This window comes from Scyliorhinus torazame, chromosome 2, assembly GCF_047496885.1.
Source record: "Scyliorhinus torazame isolate Kashiwa2021f chromosome 2, sScyTor2.1, whole genome shotgun sequence".
NCBI lineage: Eukaryota > Metazoa > Chordata > Chondrichthyes > Carcharhiniformes > Scyliorhinidae > Scyliorhinus > Scyliorhinus torazame.
The window spans coordinates 212,062,150-212,080,219 of NC_092708.1; the positions used below are offsets into that span (position 1 = coordinate 212,062,150).

Below are 18,070 nucleotides of genomic sequence, written 5' to 3' on the forward strand. Positions count from 1 at the left end.
TTTGCACTGAGCAGTCTCTGTGTTGTGTGTGTGAGTTTACACTGAGCAGCCTCTGTGTTGTGTGTGTGTGTTTACACTGAGCAGTCTCTGTGTTGTGTGTGTGTGTTTGCACTGAGCAGTCTCTGTGTTGTGTATGTGTTTGCACTGAGCAGTCTCTGTGTTGTGTGTGTGTGTTTGCACTGAGCAGCCTCTGTGTTGTGTGTGTGTGTTTACACTGAGCAGCCTCTGTGTTGTGTGTGTGTGTTTACACTGTGCAGTCTCTGTGTTGTGTGTGTGTGTTTACACTGAGCAGCCTCTGTGTTGTGTGTGTGTGTTTACACTGAGCAGTCTCTGTGTTGTGTGTGTGAGTTTACACTGAGCAGTCTCTGTGTTGTGTGTGTGAGTTTGCACTGAGCAGTCTCTGTGTTGTGTGTGTGAGTTTGCACTGAGCAGTCTCTGTGTTGTGTGTGTGTGTTTACACTGAGCAGTCTCTGTGTTGTGTGTGTGTGTTTGCACTGAGCAGCCTCTGAGTTGTGTGTGTGTGTTTACACTGAGCAGTCTCTGTGTTGTGTGTGTGAGTTTGCAGTGAGCAGTCTCTGTGTTGTGTGTGTGTGTTTGCACTGAGCAGTCTCTGTGTTGTGTGTGTGTTTACACTGTGCAGTCTCTGTGTTGTGCGTGTGTGTTTGCACTGAGCAGTCTGTGTTGTGTGTGTGTGTTTGCACTGAGCAGTCTCTGTGTTGTGTGTGTGAGTTTGCACTGAGCAGTCTATGTGTTGTGTGTGTGTTTGCACTGAGCAGTCTCTGTGTTGTGTGTGCGTGTTTGCACTGAGCAGTCTCTGTGTTGTGTATGTGTGTTTGCACTGAACAGTCTCTGTTGTGTGTGTGTGTTTGCACTGAGCAGTCTCTGTGTTGTGTGTGTGTGTTTGCACTGAGCAGTCTCTGTGTTGTGTATGTGTGTTTGCACTGAACAGTCTCTGTTGTGTGTGTGTGTTTGCACTGAGCAGTCTCTGTGTTGTGTATATGTTTGCACTGAGCAGCCTCTGTGTTGTGTGTGTGAGTTTGCACTGAGCAGTCTCTGTGTTGTGTGTGCGTGTTTGCACTGAGCAGTCTCTGTGTTGTGTGTGTGTGTTTGCACTGAGCAGCCTCTGTGTTGTGTGTGTGTGTTTACACTGAGCAGTCTCTGTGTTGTGTGTGTGTGTTTACACTGAGCAGTCTCTGTGTTGTGTGGGTGTGTTTACACTGAGTAGCCTCTGTGTTGTGTGTGTGTGTGTTTGCACTGAGCATTCTCTGTGTTGTGTGTGTTTACACTGAGTAGCCTCTGTGTTGTGTGTGTGTGTTTGCACTGAGCAGTCTCTGTGTTGTGTGTGTGTGTTTGCACTGAGCAGCCTCTGTGTTGTGTGTGTGTGTTTGCACTGAGCAGTCTCTGTGTTGTGTGTGTGTGTTTGCACTGAGCAGCCTCTGTGTTGTGTGTGTGAGTTTGCACTGAGCAGCCTCTGTGTTGTGTGTGTGTGTTTGCACTGAGCAGTCTCTGTGTTGTGTGTGTGAGTTTGCACTGAGCTGTCTCTGTGTTGTGTGTGTGAGTTTGCACTGAGCAGTCTCTGTGTTGTGTGTGTGAGTTTACACTGAGCAGCCTCTGTGTTGTGTGTGTGTGTTTACACTGAGCAGTCTCTGTGTTGTGTGTGTGTGTTTGCACTGAGCAGTCTCAGTGTTGTGTATGTGTTTGCACTGAGCAGTCTCTGTGTTGTGTGTGTGTGTTTGCACTGAGCAGCCTCTGTGTTGTGTGTGTGTGTTTACACTGAGCAGCCTCTGTGTTGTGTGTGTGTGTGTTTACACTGTGCAGTCTCTGTGTTGTGTGTGTGTGTTTACACTGAGCAGCCTCTGTGTTGTGTGTGTGTGTTTACACTGAGCAGTCTCTGTGTTGTGTGTGTGAGTTTACACTGAGCAGTCTCTGTGTTGTGTGTGTGAGTTTGCACTGAGCAGTCTCTGTGTTGTGTGTGTGAGTTTGCACTGAGCAGTCTCTGTGTTGTGTGTGTGTGTTTACACTGAGCAGTCTCTGTGTTGTGTGTGTGTGTTTGCACTGAGCAGCCTCTGAGTTGTGTGTGTGTGTTTACACTGAGCAGTCTCTGTGTTGTGTGTGTGAGTTTGCAGTGAGCAGTCTCTGTGTTGTGTGTGTGTGTTTGCACTGAGCAGTCTCTGTGTTGTGTGTGTGTTTACACTGTGCAGTCTGTGTTGTGCGTGTGTGTTTGCACTGAGCAGTCTGTGTTGTGTGTGTGTGTTTGCACTGAGCAGTCTCTGTGTTGTGTGTGTGAGTTTGCACTGAGCAGTCTATGTGTTGTGTGTGTGTTTGCACTGAGCAGTCTCTGTGTTGTGTGTGCGTGTTTGCACTGAGCAGTCTCTGTGTTGTGTATGTGTGTTTGCACTGAACAGTCTCTGTTGTGTGTGTGTGTTTGCACTGAGCAGTCTCTGTGTTGTGTGTGTGTGTTTGCACTGAGCAGTCTCTGTGTTGTGTATGCGTGTTTGCACTGAACAGTCTCTGTTGTGTGTGTGTGTTTGCACTGAGCAGTCTCTGTGTTGTGTATGTGTTTGCACTGAGCAGCCTCTGTGTTGTGTGTGTGAGTTTGCACTGAGCAGTCTCTGTGTTGTGTGTGCGTGTTTGCACTGAGCAGTCTCTGTGTTGTGTGTGTGTGTTTGCACTGAGCAGCCTCTGTGTTGTGTGTGTGTGTTTACACTGAGCAGTCTCTGTGTTGTCTGTGTGTGTTTACACTGAGCAGTCTCTGTGTTGTGTGGGTGTGTTTACACTGAGTAGCCTCTGTGTTGTGTGTGTGTGTGTTTGCACTGAGCATTCTCTGTGTTGTGTGCGTTTACACTGAGTAGCCTCTGTGTTGTGTGTGTGTGTTTGCACTGAGCAGTCTCTGTGTTGTGTGTGTGTGTTTGCACTGAGCAGCCTCTGTGTTGTGTGTGTGTGTTTGCACTGAGCAGTCTCTGTGTTGTGTGTGTGTGTTTGCACTGAGCAGCCTCTGTGTTGTGTGTGTGAGTTTGCACTGAGCAGCCTCTGTGTTGTGTGTGTGTGTTTGCACTGAGCAGTCTCTGTGTTGTGTGTGTGAGTTTGCACTGAGCTGTCTCTGTGTTGTGTGTGTGAGTTTGCACTGAGCAGTCTCTGTGTTGTGTGTGTGAGTTTACACTGAGCAGCCTCTGTGTTGTGTGTGTGTGTTTACACTGAGCAGCCTCTGTGTTGTGTGTGTGTGTTTGCACTGAGCAGTCTCTGTGTTGTGTATGTGTTTGCACTGAGCAGTCTCTTTGTTGTGTGTGTGTGTTTGCACTGAGCAGCCTCTGTGTTGTGTCTGTGTGTTTACACTGAGCAGCCTCTGTGTTGTGTGTGTGTGTTTACACTGTGCAGTCTCTGTGTTGTGTGTGTGTGTTTACACTGAGCAGCCTCTGTGTTGTGTGTGTGTGTTTACTCTGAGCAGTCTCTGTGTTGTGTGTGTGTGTTTCCGCTGAGCAATCTCTGTGTTGTGTCTGTGTGTTTACACTGAGCAGTCTCTGTGTTGTGTGTGTGTTTGCACTGAGCAGTCTCTGTGTTGTGTATGTGTTTGCACTGAGCAGTCTCTGTGATGTGTGTGTGTGTTTGCACTGAGCAGCCTCTGTGTTGTGTGTGTGAGTTTGCACTGAGCAGTCTCTGTGTTGTGTGTGTGTGTTTGCACTGAGCAGTCTCTGTGTTGTGTGTGTGAGTTTGCACTGAGCAGGCTCTGTGTTGTGTGTGCGTGTTTGCACTGAGCAGTCTCTGTGTTGTGTGTGTGTGTTTGCACTGAGCAGCCTCTGTGTTGTGTGTGTGTTTACACTGAGCAGTCTCTGTGTTGTGTGTGTGTGTTTACACTGAGCAGTCTCTGTGTTGTGTGTGTGAGTTTACACTGAGTAGCCTCTGTGTTGTGTGTGTGTGTGTTTGCACTGAGCATTCTCTGTGTTGTGTGTGTTTACACTGAGTAGCCTCTGTGTTGTGTGTGTGTGTTTGCACTGAGCAGTCTCTGTGTTGTGTGTGTGTGTTTGCACTGAGCAGTCTCTGTGTTGTGTGTGTGTGTTTGCACTGAGCAGCCTCTGTGTTGTGTGTGTGAGTTTGCACTGAGCAGCCTCTGTGTTGTGTGTGTGTGTTTGCACTGAGCAGTCTCTGTGTTGTGTGTGTGAGTTTGCACTGAGCTGTCTCTGTGTTGTGTGTGTGAGTTTGCACTGAGCAGTCTCTGTGTTGTGTGTGTGAGTTTACACTGAGCAGCCTCTGTGTTGTGTGTGTGTGTTTACACTGAGCAGCCTCTGTGTTGTGTGTGTGTGTTTGCACTGAGCAGTCTCTGTGTTGTGTATGTGTTTGCACTGAGCAGTCTCTGTGTTGTGTGTGTGTGTTTGCACTGAGCAGTCTCTGTGTTGTGTGTGTGAGTTTGCACTGAGCAGCCTCTGTGTTGTGTATGTGTTTGCACTGAGCAGTCTCTGTGTTGTGTGTGTGTGTTTGCACTGAGCAGTCTCTGTGTTGTGTGTGTGAGTTTGCACTGAGCAGCCTCTGTGTTGTGTGTGTGTGTTTACACTGAGCAGTCTCTGTGTTGTGTGTGTGAGTTTACACTGAGCAGTCTCTTGGTTGTGTGTGTGAGTTTGCACTGAGCAGTCTCTGTGTTGTGTGTGTGAGTTTGCACTGAGCAGTCTCTGTGTTGTGTGTGTGTGTTTACACTGAGCAGTCTCTGTGTTGTGTGTGTGTGTTTGCACTGAGCAGCCTCTGTGTTGTGTGTGTGTGTTTACACTGAGCAGTCTCTGTGTTGTGTGTGTGAGTTTGCAGTGAGCAGTCTCTGTGTTGTGTGTGTGTGTTTGCACTGAGCAGTCTGTGTTGTGTGTGTGTGTTTGCACTGAGCAGTCTCTGTGTTGTGTGTGTGAGTTTGCACTGAGCAGTCTATGTTGTGTGTGTGTTTGCACTGAGCAGTCTCTGTGTTGTGTGTGTGTGTTTGCACTGAGCAGCCTCTGTGTTGTGTGTGTGAGTTTGCACTGAGCAGTCTCTGTGTTGTGTGTGTGTGTTTGCACTGAGCAGTCTCTGTGTTGTGTGTGTTTGCACTGAGCAGCCTCTGTGTTGTGTGTGTGAGTTTGCACTGAGCAGTCTCTGTGTTGTGTGTGTGTGTTTGCACTGAGCAGCCTCTGTGTTGTGTGTGTGAGTTTGCACTGAGCAGTCTTTGTGTTGTGTGTGTGTGTTTGCACTGAGCAGTCTCTGTGTTGTGTGTGAGTTTGCACTGAGCAGTATCTGTGTTGTGTGTGTGTGTTTGCACTGAGCAGTCTCTGTGTTGTGTGTGTGTGTTTGCACTGAGCAGTCTCTGTGTTGTGTGTGTGTTTGCACTGAGCAGTCTCTGTGTTGTGTGTGTGTGTTTACACTGAGCAGTCTCTGTGTTGTGTGTGTGAGTTTGCACTGAGCAGCCTCTGTCTTGTGTGTGTGAGTTTGCACTGAGCAGTCTCTGTGTTGTGTGTGTGTGTTTGCACTGAGCAGTCTCTGTGTTGTGTGTGAGTTTGCACTGAGCAGTCTCTGTGCTGTGTGTGTGTTTGCACTGAGCAGTCTCTGTGTTGTGTGTGTGTGTATGCACTGAGCAGTCTCTGTGTTTTGTGTGTGTGTTTGCACTGAGCAGTCTCTGTGTTGTGTGTGTTTGCACTGAACAGCCTTTGTGTTGTGTGTGTGTGTATGCACTGAGCAGTCTATGTGTTGTGTGTGTGTTTGCACTGAGCAGTCTCTGTGTTGTGTGTGTGAGTTTGCACTGAGCAGTCTCTGTGTTGTGTGTGTGAGTTCACACTGAGCAGCCTCTGTGTTGTGTGTGTGTGTTTACACTGAGCAGCCTCTGTGTTGTGTGTGTGTGTTTGCACTGAGCAGTCTCTGTGTTGTGTATGTGTTTGCACTGAGCAGTCTCTGTGTTGTGTGTGTGTGTTTGCACTGAGCAGCCTCTGTGTTGTGTGTGTGTGTTTACACTGAGCAGCCTCTGTGTTGTGTGTGTGTGTTTACACGGTGCAGTCTCTGTGTTGTGTGTGTGTGTTTGCACTGAGCAGTCTCTGTGTTGTGTGTGTGTTTGCACTGAGCAGTCTCTGTGTTGTGTGTGTGTGTTTCCGCTGAGCAATCTCTGTGTTGTGTCTGTGTGTTTACACTGAGCAGTCTCTGTGTTGTGTGTGTGTTTGCACTGAGCAGTCTCTGTGTTGTGTATGTGTTTGCACTGAGCAGTCTCTGTGATGTGTGTGTGTGTTTGCACTGAGCAGCCTCTGTGTTGTGTGTGTGAGTTTGCACTGAGCAGTCTCTGTGTTGTGTGTGTGTGTTTGCACTGAGCAGTCTCTGTGTTGTGTGTGTGAGTTTGCACTGAGCAGGCTCTGTGTTATGTGTGCGTGTTTGCACTGAGCAGTCTCTGTGTTGTGTGTGTGTGTTTGCACTGAGCAGCCTCTGTGTTGTGTGTGTGTTTACACTGAGCAGTCTCTGTGTTGTGTGTGTGTGTTTACACTGAGCAGTCTCTGTGTTGTGTGTGTGAGTTTACACTGAGTAGCCTCTGTGTTGTGTGTGTGTGTGTTTGCACTGAGCATTCTCTGTGTTGTGTGTGTTTACACTGAGTAGCCTCTGTGTTGTGTGTGTGTGTTTGCACTGAGCAGTCTCTGTGTTGTGTGTGTGTGTTTGCACTGAGCAGTCTCTGTGTTGTGTGTGTGTGTTTGCACTGAGCAGCCTCTGTGTTGTGTGTGTGAGTTTGCACTGAGCAGCCTCTGTGTTGTGTGTGTGTGTTTGCACTGAGCAGTCTCTGTGTTGTGTGTGTGAGTTTGCACTGAGCTGTCTCTGTGTTGTGTGTGTGAGTTTGCACTGAGCAGTCTCTGTGTTGTGTGTGTGAGTTTACACTGAGCAGCCTCTGTGTTGTGTGTGTGTGTTTACACTGAGCAGCCTCTGTGTTGTGTGTGTGTGTTTGCACTGAGCAGTCTCTGTGTTGTGTATGTGTTTGCACTGAGCAGTCTCTGTGTTGTGTGTGTGTGTTTGCACTGAGCAGTCTCTGTGTTGTGTGTGTGAGTTTGCACTGAGCAGCCTCTGTGTTGTGTATGTGTTTGCACTGAGCAGTCTCTGTGTTGTGTGTGTGTGTTTGCACTGAGCAGTCTCTGTGTTGTGTGTGTGAGTTTGCACTGAGCAGCCTCTGTGTTGTGTGTGTGTGTTTACACTGAGCAGTCTCTGTGTTGTGTGTGTGAGTTTACACTGAGCAGTCTCTTGGTTGTGTGTGTGAGTTTGCACTGAGCAGTCTCTGTGTTGTGTGTGTGAGTTTGCACTGAGCAGTCTCTGTGTTGTGTGTGTGTGTTTACACTGAGCAGTCTCTGTGTTGTGTGTGTGTGTTTGCACTGAGCAGCCTCTGTGTTGTGTGTGTGTGTTTACACTGAGCAGTCTCTGTGTTGTGTGTGTGAGTTTGCAGTGAGCAGTCTCTGTGTTGTGTGTGTGTGTTTGCACTGAGCAGTCTGTGTTGTGTGTGTGTGTTTGCACTGAGCAGTCTCTGTGTTGTGTGTGTGAGTTTGCACTGAGCAGTCTATGTTGTGTGTGTGTTTGCACTGAGCAGTCTCTGTGTTGTGTGTGTGTGTTTGCACTGAGCAGCCTCTGTGTTGTGTGTGTGAGTTTGCACTGAGCAGTCTCTGTGTTGTGTGTGTGTGTTTGCACTGAGCAGTCTCTGTGTTGTGTGTGTTTGCACTGAGCAGCCTCTGTGTTGTGTGTGTGAGTTTGCACTGAGCAGTCTCTGTGTTGTGTGTGTGTGTTTGCACTGAGCAGCCTCTGTGTTGTGTGTGTGAGTTTGCACTGAGCAGTCTTTGTGTTGTGTGTGTGTGTTTGCACTGAGCAGTCTCTGTGTTGTGTGTGAGTTTGCACTGAGCAGTATCTGTGTTGTGTGTGTGTGTTTGCACTGAGCAGTCTCTGTGTTGTGTGTGTGTGTTTGCACTGAGCAGTCTCTGTGTTGTGTGTGTGTTTGCACTGAGCAGTCTCTGTGTTGTGTGTGTGTGTTTACACTGAGCAGTCTCTGTGTTGTGTGTGTGAGTTTGCACTGAGCAGCCTCTGTGTTGTGTGTGTGAGTTTGCACTGAGCAGTCTCTGTGTTGTGTGTGTGTGTTTGCACTGAGCAGTCTCTGTGTTGTGTGTGAGTTTGCACTGAGCAGTCTCTGTGCTGTGTGTGTGTTTGCACTGAGCAGTCTCTGTGTTGTGTGTGTGTGTATGCACTGAGCAGTCTCTGTGTTTTGTGTGTGTGTTTGCACTGAGCAGTCTCTGTGTTGTGTGTGTTTGCACTGAACAGCCTTTGTGTTGTGTGTGTGTGTATGCACTGAGCAGTCTATGTGTTGTGTGTGTGTTTGCACTGAGCAGTCTCTGTGTTGTGTGTGTGAGTTTGCACTGAGCAGTCTCTGTGTTGTGTGTGTGAGTTCACACTGAGCAGCCTCTGTGTTGTGTGTGTGTGTTTACACTGAGCAGCCTCTGTGTTGTGTGTGTGTGTTTGCACTGAGCAGTCTCTGTGTTGTGTATGTGTTTGCACTGAGCAGTCTCTGTGTTGTGTGTGTGTGTTTGCACTGAGCAGCCTCTGTGTTGTGTGTGTGTGTTTACACTGAGCAGCCTCTGTGTTGTGTGTGTGTGTTTACACGGTGCAGTCTCTGTGTTGTGTGTGTGTGTTTGCACTGAGCAGTCTCTGTGTTGTGTGTGTGTTTGCACTGAGCAGTCTCTGTGTTGTGTGTGTGTGTATGCACTGAGCAGTCTCTGTGTTTTGTGTGTGTGTTTGCACTGAGCAGTCTCTGTGTTGTGTGTGTGTTTGCACTGAGCAGTCTCTGTGTTGTGTGTGTTTGCACTGAACAGCCTTTGTGTTGTGTGTGTGTGTATGCACTGAGCAGTCTATGTGTTGTGTGTGTGTTTGCACTGAGCAGTCTCTGTGTTGTGTGTGTGAGTTTGCACTGAGCAGTCTCTGTGTTGTGTGTGTGAGTTCACACTGAGCAGCCTCTGTGTTGTGTGTGTGTGTTTACACTGAGCAGCCTCTGTGTTGTGTGTGTGTGTTTGCACTGAGCAGTCTCTGTGTTGTGTATGTGTTTGCACTGAGCAGTCTCTGTGTTGTGTGTGTGTGTTTGCACTGAGCAGCCTCTGTGTTGTGTGTGTGTGTTTACACTGAGCAGCCTCTGTGTTGTGTGTGTGTGTTTACACTGTGCAGTCTCTGTGTTGTGTGTGTGTGTTTACACTGAGCAGCCTCTGTGTTGTGTGTGTGTGTTTACACTGAGCAGTCTCTGTGTTGTGTGTGTGAGTTTACACTGAGCAGTCTCTGTGTTGTGTGTGTGAGTTTGCACTGAGCAGTCTCTGTGTTGTGTGTGTGAGTTTGCACTGAGCAGTCTCTGTGTTGTGTGTGTGTGTTTACACTGAGCAGTCTCTGTGTTGTGTGTGTGTGTTTGCACTGATCAGCCTCTGTGTTGTGTGTGTGTGTTTACACTGAGCAGTCTCTGTGTTGTGTGTGTGAGTTTGCAGTGAGCAGTCTCTGTGTTTGTGTGTGTTTGCACTGAGCAGTCTCTGTGTTGTGTGTGTGTTTACACTGTGCAGTCTCTGTGTTGTGCGTGTGTGTTTGCACTGAGCAGTCTGTGTTGTGTGTGTGTGTTTGCACTGAGCAGTCTCTGTGTTGTGTGTGTGAGTTTGCACTGAGCAGTCTATGTGTTGTGTGTGTGTTTGCACTGAGCAGTCTCTGTGTTGTGTGTGTGTGTTTGCACTGAGCAGCCTCTGTGTTGTGTGTGTGAGTTTGCACTGAGTAGTCTCTGTGTTGTGTGTGTGTGTTTGCACTGAGCAGTCTCTGTGTTGTGTGTGTTTGCACTGAGCAGCCTCTGTGTTGTGTGTGTGAGTTTGCACTGAGCAGTCTCTGTGTTGTGTGTGTGTGTTTGCACTGAGCAGCCTCTGTGTTGTGTGTGTGAGTTTGCACTGAGCAGTCTTTGTGTTGTGTGTGTGTGTTTGCACAGAGCAGTCTCTGTGTTGTGTGTGAGTTTGCACTGAGCTGTCTCTGTGTTGTGTGTGTGTGTTTGCACTGAGCAGTCTCTGTGTTGTGTGTGTGTGTTTGCACTGAGCAGTCTCTGTGTTGTGTGTGCGTGTTTACACTGAGCAGTCTCTGTGTTGTGTGTGTGAGTTTGCACTGAGCAGCCTCTGTGTTGTGTGTGAGAGTTTGCACTGAGCACTCTCTGTGTTGTGTGTGTGTGTTTGCACTGAGCAGTCTCTGTGTTGTGTGTGAGTTTGCACTGAGCAGTCTCTGTGCTGTGTGTGTGTTTGCACTGAGCAGTCTCTGTGTTGTGTGTGTGTGTTTGCACTGAGCAGTCTCTGTGTTGTGTGTGTGTTTGCACTGAGCTGTCTCTGTGTTGTGTGTGTGTGTATGCACTGAGCAGTCTCTGTGTTTTGTGTGTGTGTTTGCACTGAGCAGTCTCTGTGTTGTGTGTGTGTTTGCACTGAGCAGTCTCTGTGTTGTGTGTGTTTGCACTGAACAGCCTTTGTGTTGTGTGTGTGTGTTTGCACTGAGCAGTCTATGTGTTGTGTGTGTGTTTGCACTGAGCAGTCTCTGTGTTTTGTGTGTTTGCAGTGACTCTGTGTCTTCTGCCCGTTTGTACTAAGAAGTCTCTGTGTTCTGTGTGTGCGTTTACTCTGAACAGCCTCAGTTTAATATATGTGTGTGTGTTTGCACTGAGTAGCCTCTGTGTAGCCTGTGTGTGTGTGTGTGTAGGTGTGTGTATGTGTGGGAGCAAGAGTGGTCATTCCCACTCCCGCTGGACAGCTATTATTGCAATAACTACACCGTGTCCATCCTCGGATGTGAAGTATGAAATTGCTCATGCTCAGTAATGTATATTGGCCCTGGATCCATATTGGCTGAGAATCTGGTCAAACAATGTGGCCAGTCTCAGAAGCAGAAAAATCTGCCATCTGCTGCCTTAATTCATGCTTGGGAGTGGTCAGGGCGACCATGGGTGTAACTATGCATCGATTTTGCAGGCCAATTTATGGGCTCCATATGTTCTTGCTCATCATAGATGTTGACTCCAAATGATTGCACATATACGAAATGAAGTCCAAGACCTCATCACGAACAATTGCGACCGACATTCGCCACCCACATGTTGTCCGATGTGCTGGTGGTCTCAGTTAATGGGACTGCTTTCACGAGTGAAGAGTTCCAATATTTCATGAGAACCACAAGGGTTCAACATAGAACCGCTCCCTACCACCCTGCTTCAAATGGACTGGCTGAGAGAACTGTCCAAACATTCAAAGCCGCCATGAAGAAACAGTCATCAACCTCACTAAAAACCACCTGGACCATTTCCTTCTCACCTATAGAACAACACCTTGATGTATCCACTGGTGTTACACTCGCTGAGCTGCTAATGGGAAGACGCATTAGAACACAGGTTACATGTGATATTTCCACATTTGACGGGTGGGCGAAAGTGAAACAGAATGCGCAGAAGAAACATCACAATTTGAGAAAACCTGAGACAGCATTTGAGGTAGAAACTTGGTAGATAGAATCATAGAATTTCTACAGTGCAGAAGGAGGCCAGTCGGCCCATCGAGGCAGCACCGACCCTATCTTGGTCTACGTCCCCACCCCATCCCAGTAACCCCACCTATGGGCAATCCACCTAATCTGTACATCTTTGGACTGTGAGAGGAAAGCGGAGCACCCGGAAGAAACCTAGGCAGTCAGGTGGAGAACATACAAACTCCACACAGTCACCCAAGGCTGGAATTGAACCAGGGTCCCTGGCGCTGTGAGGTAGCAATGCTAACCGCTGTGCCACTGGACCATTCTAAATATGTGAAGAATTTTGGTGCTGATCCCAATTGGATCCCTGGAATGGTCGTGGCCAGAACAGGTCCAGTTGTATGAGATCGATGTCCAAGGAAAAAAAGTGAAGAAACACCAGGACCATTTGCGAAGGAGAGAACCGCACACTGAACCAGTGGGACAGCCCATCCCTAGTATGCCTGTCACTGATTGGATTGGATTGGATTTGTTTATTGTCACATGTACCAAGGTACAGTGAAAAGTATTTTTCTGCGAGCAGCTCAAACAGATCATTTAGTACATGAAAAGAAATGAAAAGAAAAAGAAAATACATAATAGGGCAACACAAGGTACACAATGTAATTACATAAACACCGGCATCAGGTGAAGCATACAGGGGTGTTGCATTAATCAGGTAAGTCCATAAGAGGGTCGTTTAGGAGTCTGGTAACAGCGGGGAAGAAGCTGCTTTTGAAACTGTTTGTGCGTGTTCTCATACTTCTGTATCTCCTGCCCGATGGAAGAAGTTGGAAGAGTGAGTAAACCAAGTGGGAGGGGTCTTTGATTATGCTGCCCACTTTCCCCAGGCAGCGGGAGGTGTAGACAGAGTCAATGGTTGGGAGGCAGGTTCGTGTGATGGACTGGGCTGTGTTCACGACTCTCTGAAGTTTTGTGCGGTCTTGGGATGCGCAGTTGCCATACCAAGCTGTGATGCAGTCAGCTAGGATGTTTTCTATGGTGCATCTGTAAAAGTTGGTAAGAGTCAGTGTGGACATGCCGAATATCCTTAGTTTCCTGAGGAAGTATAGCCGCTGTTGTGCTTTCTTGGTGGTAGTGTCGATATGGGTGGACCAGGACAGATTTTTGGTAATGTGTACCCCTAGGAATTTGAAGCTGTCAACCATCTCCACCTCGGCCCCGTTGATGTTGACAGGGGTGTGTACTGTACTTTGCTTCCTGAAGTCAATGACCAGCTCTTTAGTTTTGCTGGCATTGAGGGATGGATTATTGTCGCTGCACCACTCCACTAGGTTCTCTATCTCCCTCATGTATTCTGACTTGTCGTTATTCGAGATCCAACCCACTATGGTCGTGTCATCAGCAAACTTGCAGATGGAGTTGGAATATTGCCATGGATGAAAGTAATGCTGTTGCAAGCTACCCTGAGGAGGAGCCAATCAATGTTCCAGGGGGAACTCAGTAAATTATCTGCACAGACACACTTTTTCAAGTCGAGATTCAACCAAATGAGGTTTAAATCGAAGTTACCACTACTACGGGAGTAGCCACTGGTGAATTATGATGCTACCAATGGATGTAATGTGTAAGGGACGTAAAGGGGGAGGGATGTGGTAGCATGCCCCTTTAAGGGGGCGGGTTTTCTGAAGGTCATGTCATCCGTAGAGCCAATCGGACCGGAGCGCACAAATCCTGGGGTTGAGCAGAAGTTTTCCTGTTAGTTAGGAGTTACGAGTCAGGGAAGACAGTAGTCTTTACCTCACTCTCTGCAAATAGTTATTTGCCCTAATAAAACATTTATTAACTAATATACCTAGTTGTCGCCAGTCTTTCAATATGTTGCAGAGGCGGTATAGCAAAGATTTACTCGATCGATTCCTGGATGAAAGGGGTTTCCTATGATTTAAAGCCTAGGTAAATTAGACCTATTCTCTCGGGAGTTTTGAAGAATGAAAGGTGTTCTCATTGAAAAACCTTTAGGAGGCTTGACTGGTTGTTCCCCTGATGGGAGCATCCAGAACACCAGGGCACCAGTTTCAGGATAAGGGTAAGGGGCCAAACATACACAAACATTTATATGGATAAACGCATCAAAGTATACTTACATGCACACATATAGACATATGTGATATTTATGTCTGTGCACCTGTATTAGATTAGATTTAGATTTATTGTCACGTGTAGCGAGGTACAGTGAAAGTGTTGTTCTGCGTACAGTCGAGGCAGATCACTCCATACTGGAATGTAGGATGAGGATCCATGGGGGAGAGCTCGCAGAGAGTCGCCACGCACCGACACCAAAGATGTATTTGCACTTATGTACATGTACTTGCCCATGCACACACAAATATGTACAGTCACACACATGTGCCTATGTCCGCATACACTGATGATCATATTAGTAATCATTTGAAAGTAGAATCAGTTGGATTTTTGGTAAAGTTTTTAAAAATCTAAAAGTAACATGACTGACACATTCATAAAGTCAGCACAGTGGCCTCCACTCTCAGTTACTAAATCATTTCCTCAGTTACACCCTTGAACTTGAACGTTTCCAGCACCAAACTATGGGGACAAGTTTTGTTCAGTTGGCTAGACGGCTGGTTCGTGATGCAGAGCGAAGCCAACAACATGGGTTAAATTCTTGTAGGTGCTGAAGTTATTAATGAAAGCTTCACCTTCTCAACTTTGTCCCTTGCCTGAGATGCGGTGATCCTCATGTTAAATCACCACCAGTCAGCTCTCCCCCTCAAAGGAGAAAGCAGCCTGCGGTCATCTGGGGCTATGGCAACTTTATTTTACACCAGGAGTTTCATGTCCTCCAGTGAATCATCACAGGAAGAAATTGCTGGAGCAATGCCTGGCTCTCAAACAGTTCTCCAGCAGGGACAGATTAACAACACTATCACGAAAGCTCATGCCCACAAGCATGTTAGACACAAGTTTTGTAAAAATTGAATAGAGTGAAGCTCAATTTACGGAATGAAAAAATACCAATATCTCAGTTCACTTTCTATAATAAGTGAATGGATGGAGATGGCTGTAATAGTGAAATTACTGCCCATTATAATGAAAATTGGAATATTAATCCTCCATTACCGATTGCACAAAAGGGAAGAAGAATACACCGTGTGGATCAGCGGTAACTGATAGAACTAAAGTGCCTAATCTCAGCCTGCACCCTCACTGTGATCCTCTTAATTATGCTTTTAGCAGCCTCAATTTCAGCTCAGCAGCTGTGAGCAATCGGTCTCAGGATTACAGTGCTTTTCTGCAAAGTATAAAAGTCAGGTCCCAGGTCAGGCTCACAACTCAGAGAAGCAGAAGATTCTGCTCTTCCTTTAAATTAGAACATAGAACATACAGTGCAGAAGGAGGCCACCCGGCCCATCGAGTCTGCACCGACCCACCCAGGCCCCCACCTCCACCCCATCCCCGTAACCCAATAATTCCTCCTAACCTTTTTGGTCACTAAGGGCAATTTAGCATGGCCAATCCACCTAACCTGCACGTCTTTGGACTGTGGGTGGAAACCGGAGCACCCGGAGGAAACCCACGCAGACACGGGGAGAACGAGCAGACTCGACACAGACAATGACCCAGCGGGGTATCGAACCTGGGACCCTGGCGCTGTGAAACCACAGTGCTATCCATTTGTGCTATCGTGCGAGTCCCTGAATCAATATTGAACACGGCAATTTCTAGACGAGCTGGCCATTTACTGTCAGTGAATTTGAACAAACTGCTTCTTCCATAATATCAAACTGTCAATCAGCAGCGCTCCATCAGTTGCCTTATCCTGTCAGGATGTTTTGATGTGGCAGTATATTCAGTCTCAGTATATTAAATATATATATGTAAGCGTACTGTTTGCCATTTTACTTACACGATTGGACTTTGCATCATTGCAGAAGATCTCAGATTAGGCTGGCATATTCACATGCTAAATATTCGAACCATCCCCACTGTGTCGGTGTATGGTGTATCTTAGTTACTGCAACACACCATTTCAGGACCCAGAGAGATTCATCCACTTTCCCTATCAAATCCCTTGCACACAAGCTTGTCTTTAGTAAGAATGTTTATCTCTCCCAGTTCGGACATAAATGTATTGTCAATTATTTCCGAAATGTTGCTTTACGTGGGGGGTAAACAAATTAATCTTTGTGCTATGGATTTGTGTCCAGAAAAAAGAATCCAGGTTTGTCTGAGGGCATGAAGCTGCTGATGAATATATTGAGACATGGTAAGGAGAACGAGTCACTCTCCTGAAAGTTCCATCATCACTTCCAATAAATGGTTTGATCTTAATGTTAAACTCTTACTCGTGAAAAGCGTTTGAAGAGAAACTATTTTACCAATCTGCAGGGTATAAAGTAACGATGTGAGGTAAACATTAATTAGAAATGTTTATATTTGTTTATCCCTCACTAAAAGCTGCTTGACGAGAACTTCCTTGTATATGCTGGAATTATTCCCTCAGTAATTAGCGTGTGCCTAAAATGTAACAGCATAAAACGGAGACTAAACTGTTGAACAGTTCTTCCCCTGAAAGGGAAGGATGACAATAACGTGCCCCCACTTTGGAGTTACATGTGCTGTTTTTCTTTGCAGTCACCAAGACGGTGTGCGCGCAGCAGTGCGACGAGCGATGCTTCAGCCCATTTGTTAGTGACTGCTGCCATCGGGAATGTGCGGGTGGCTGCTTGGGGCCAAAGGACACCGATTGCTTTGTATGTGACCGCAAGTAACATGGGCCAACTTCAAGTTTATTGCAGTACCATAACCCATTAAAAAAAAACAACAACATTTCATTGGAAGCATTTTCAAATATATACATAACAAGGAAGAAAAACAGAAAAACCAACCGCGGCAACAGCAAACAGCCAAAATATCCTGCACTGTCATCTTTACCGTCTGGACTGGACCAGCCAACGACAATGGCACCACATCCAACTTCATTCTCTCCACCAACCATGCCAGTCCAACTTATGCAGCTGGGCCCAACTCCGCAGCAACCGGTGGGCAGCACGGTAGCATTGTGGATAGCACAATTGCTTCACAGCTCCAGGGTCCCAGGTTCGATTCCGGCTTGGGTCACTGTCTGTGCGGAGTCTGCACATCCACCCCGTGTGTGCGTGGGTTTCCTCCGGGTGCTCCGGTTTCCTCCCACAGTCCAAAGATGTGCAGGTTATGTGGATTGGCTATGCTAAATTGCCCATAATGTTCGGTGGGGTTGCTGGGTTATGGGAATGGGAATAGGGTGCTCTTTCCAAGAGCCGGTGCAGACCCGATGGGCCGAATGGCCTCCTTCTGCACTGTAAATCCTATGAAATCTATGAAATCCGCGCCCCTTGTATCCCACAGTAACGATAACTCGCCCCTACCAATCGAAGTGGCAGCCCCCCCCATCCCCTCCCCTGTCCCCAGGCATTCCCCCATGTTGAGTTTATACCCCGAAAAGAGACCAAACTCCCCCAAAATCCCCATGATCCTGTCAAAGCTCCCAACCCGGTCTGAAATATCAGAGGATTATCCGCATAGAAAGAAACTCGGTTCTCCACCCTGGTCAATACCGCTCCACTCCCTCGAGACCCCAAGTGCCATTGCCAAGGGCTCAATCGCCAGGTAAAGAGCAGCGGCAGAGCGATACCCCTGCCTCATCCCCCGGTGCAACCCAATGTATTCCGAGCTGACCCTGTTCGTCCGAACATTCGCCTTAGCTGCTTTATACAACAGCTGAACCAGCCCACAAATCCCTGCCCAAACCCAAACCGCCCCAGCACCTCGAATAAGTACATCCACTCCACCTGATTGATATCTTTCTCTATTGCCACAGCTACTTCCACTTCTCGATCCTCCAAGGGCATCATTATGACATTCAGTAACTTCCGGACATTCGTCTATGTCTGCCGCCCATTCACAAATCCCGTCTGGCCTTCACCTATCACCCCTGGCACACAAAGCTCTATCCATCTCCCCGTACCTTTGGCAACAGCTTCACATCTACATCCAACAGTGAAATCAGGCGATATGACCCACACTGCTCTGGGTCTTTGTCTTTCTTTAAAACGAGCGATATCGAAGACTGAGACAACGTTTGAGGGGAAGGTTGGTGGGGGCGGGGGGGGGGGGATGCTATCGACTATTCACTATCGACTCATTACACATCTCGACTAACAGGGGCCCCAGCTCCAACCCAAACATCTTGTAAAACTTGGTTGTGAACCCATCCGACCCTGGGGCCTCCCCGTCTGCATCGACCCCACGGAATCCATTACCTCCCTCAGCCCGATCGGGGCCCCCAATCCCTGCTCCATCGCCTCTGCCACCCTTGGGAATTCCAGCCCGTCCAAAAACCGCCCCATGCCCTCATCCCCACAAGAGGCTCCGAGTTGTACAATTTCCGGTAAAACGCCTCAAACACCCCATTCACCTCCTCCGACTCCGTAACCACCATACCTCGTAACGCCATCTATCATCCTCCTAATTTTCTTCACCGTCACCTGCCTCCTCAACTGTGCACAAGCATCCTGCTGGCATTCTCCCCATATTCATATCCTGT

General features: G+C 47.5%; 1 protein-coding gene across 4 annotated transcripts in view; it reads left to right on the top strand.

Moving 5' to 3' along the window:
- LOC140395504 (receptor tyrosine-protein kinase erbB-4-like) overlaps positions 1-18,070 on the top strand; it is a 1,530,197-nt gene that overhangs the window by 978,228 nt on the left and 533,899 nt on the right. For all 4 annotated transcript variants that reach the window (XM_072483352.1, XM_072483369.1, XM_072483378.1 and 1 more), the window contains exon 6: positions 16,120-16,238. In XM_072483352.1, the coding sequence (XP_072339453.1) occupies positions 16,120-16,238 (119 nt within the window). The remainder of the gene's footprint in view (positions 1-16,119; positions 16,239-18,070) is intronic.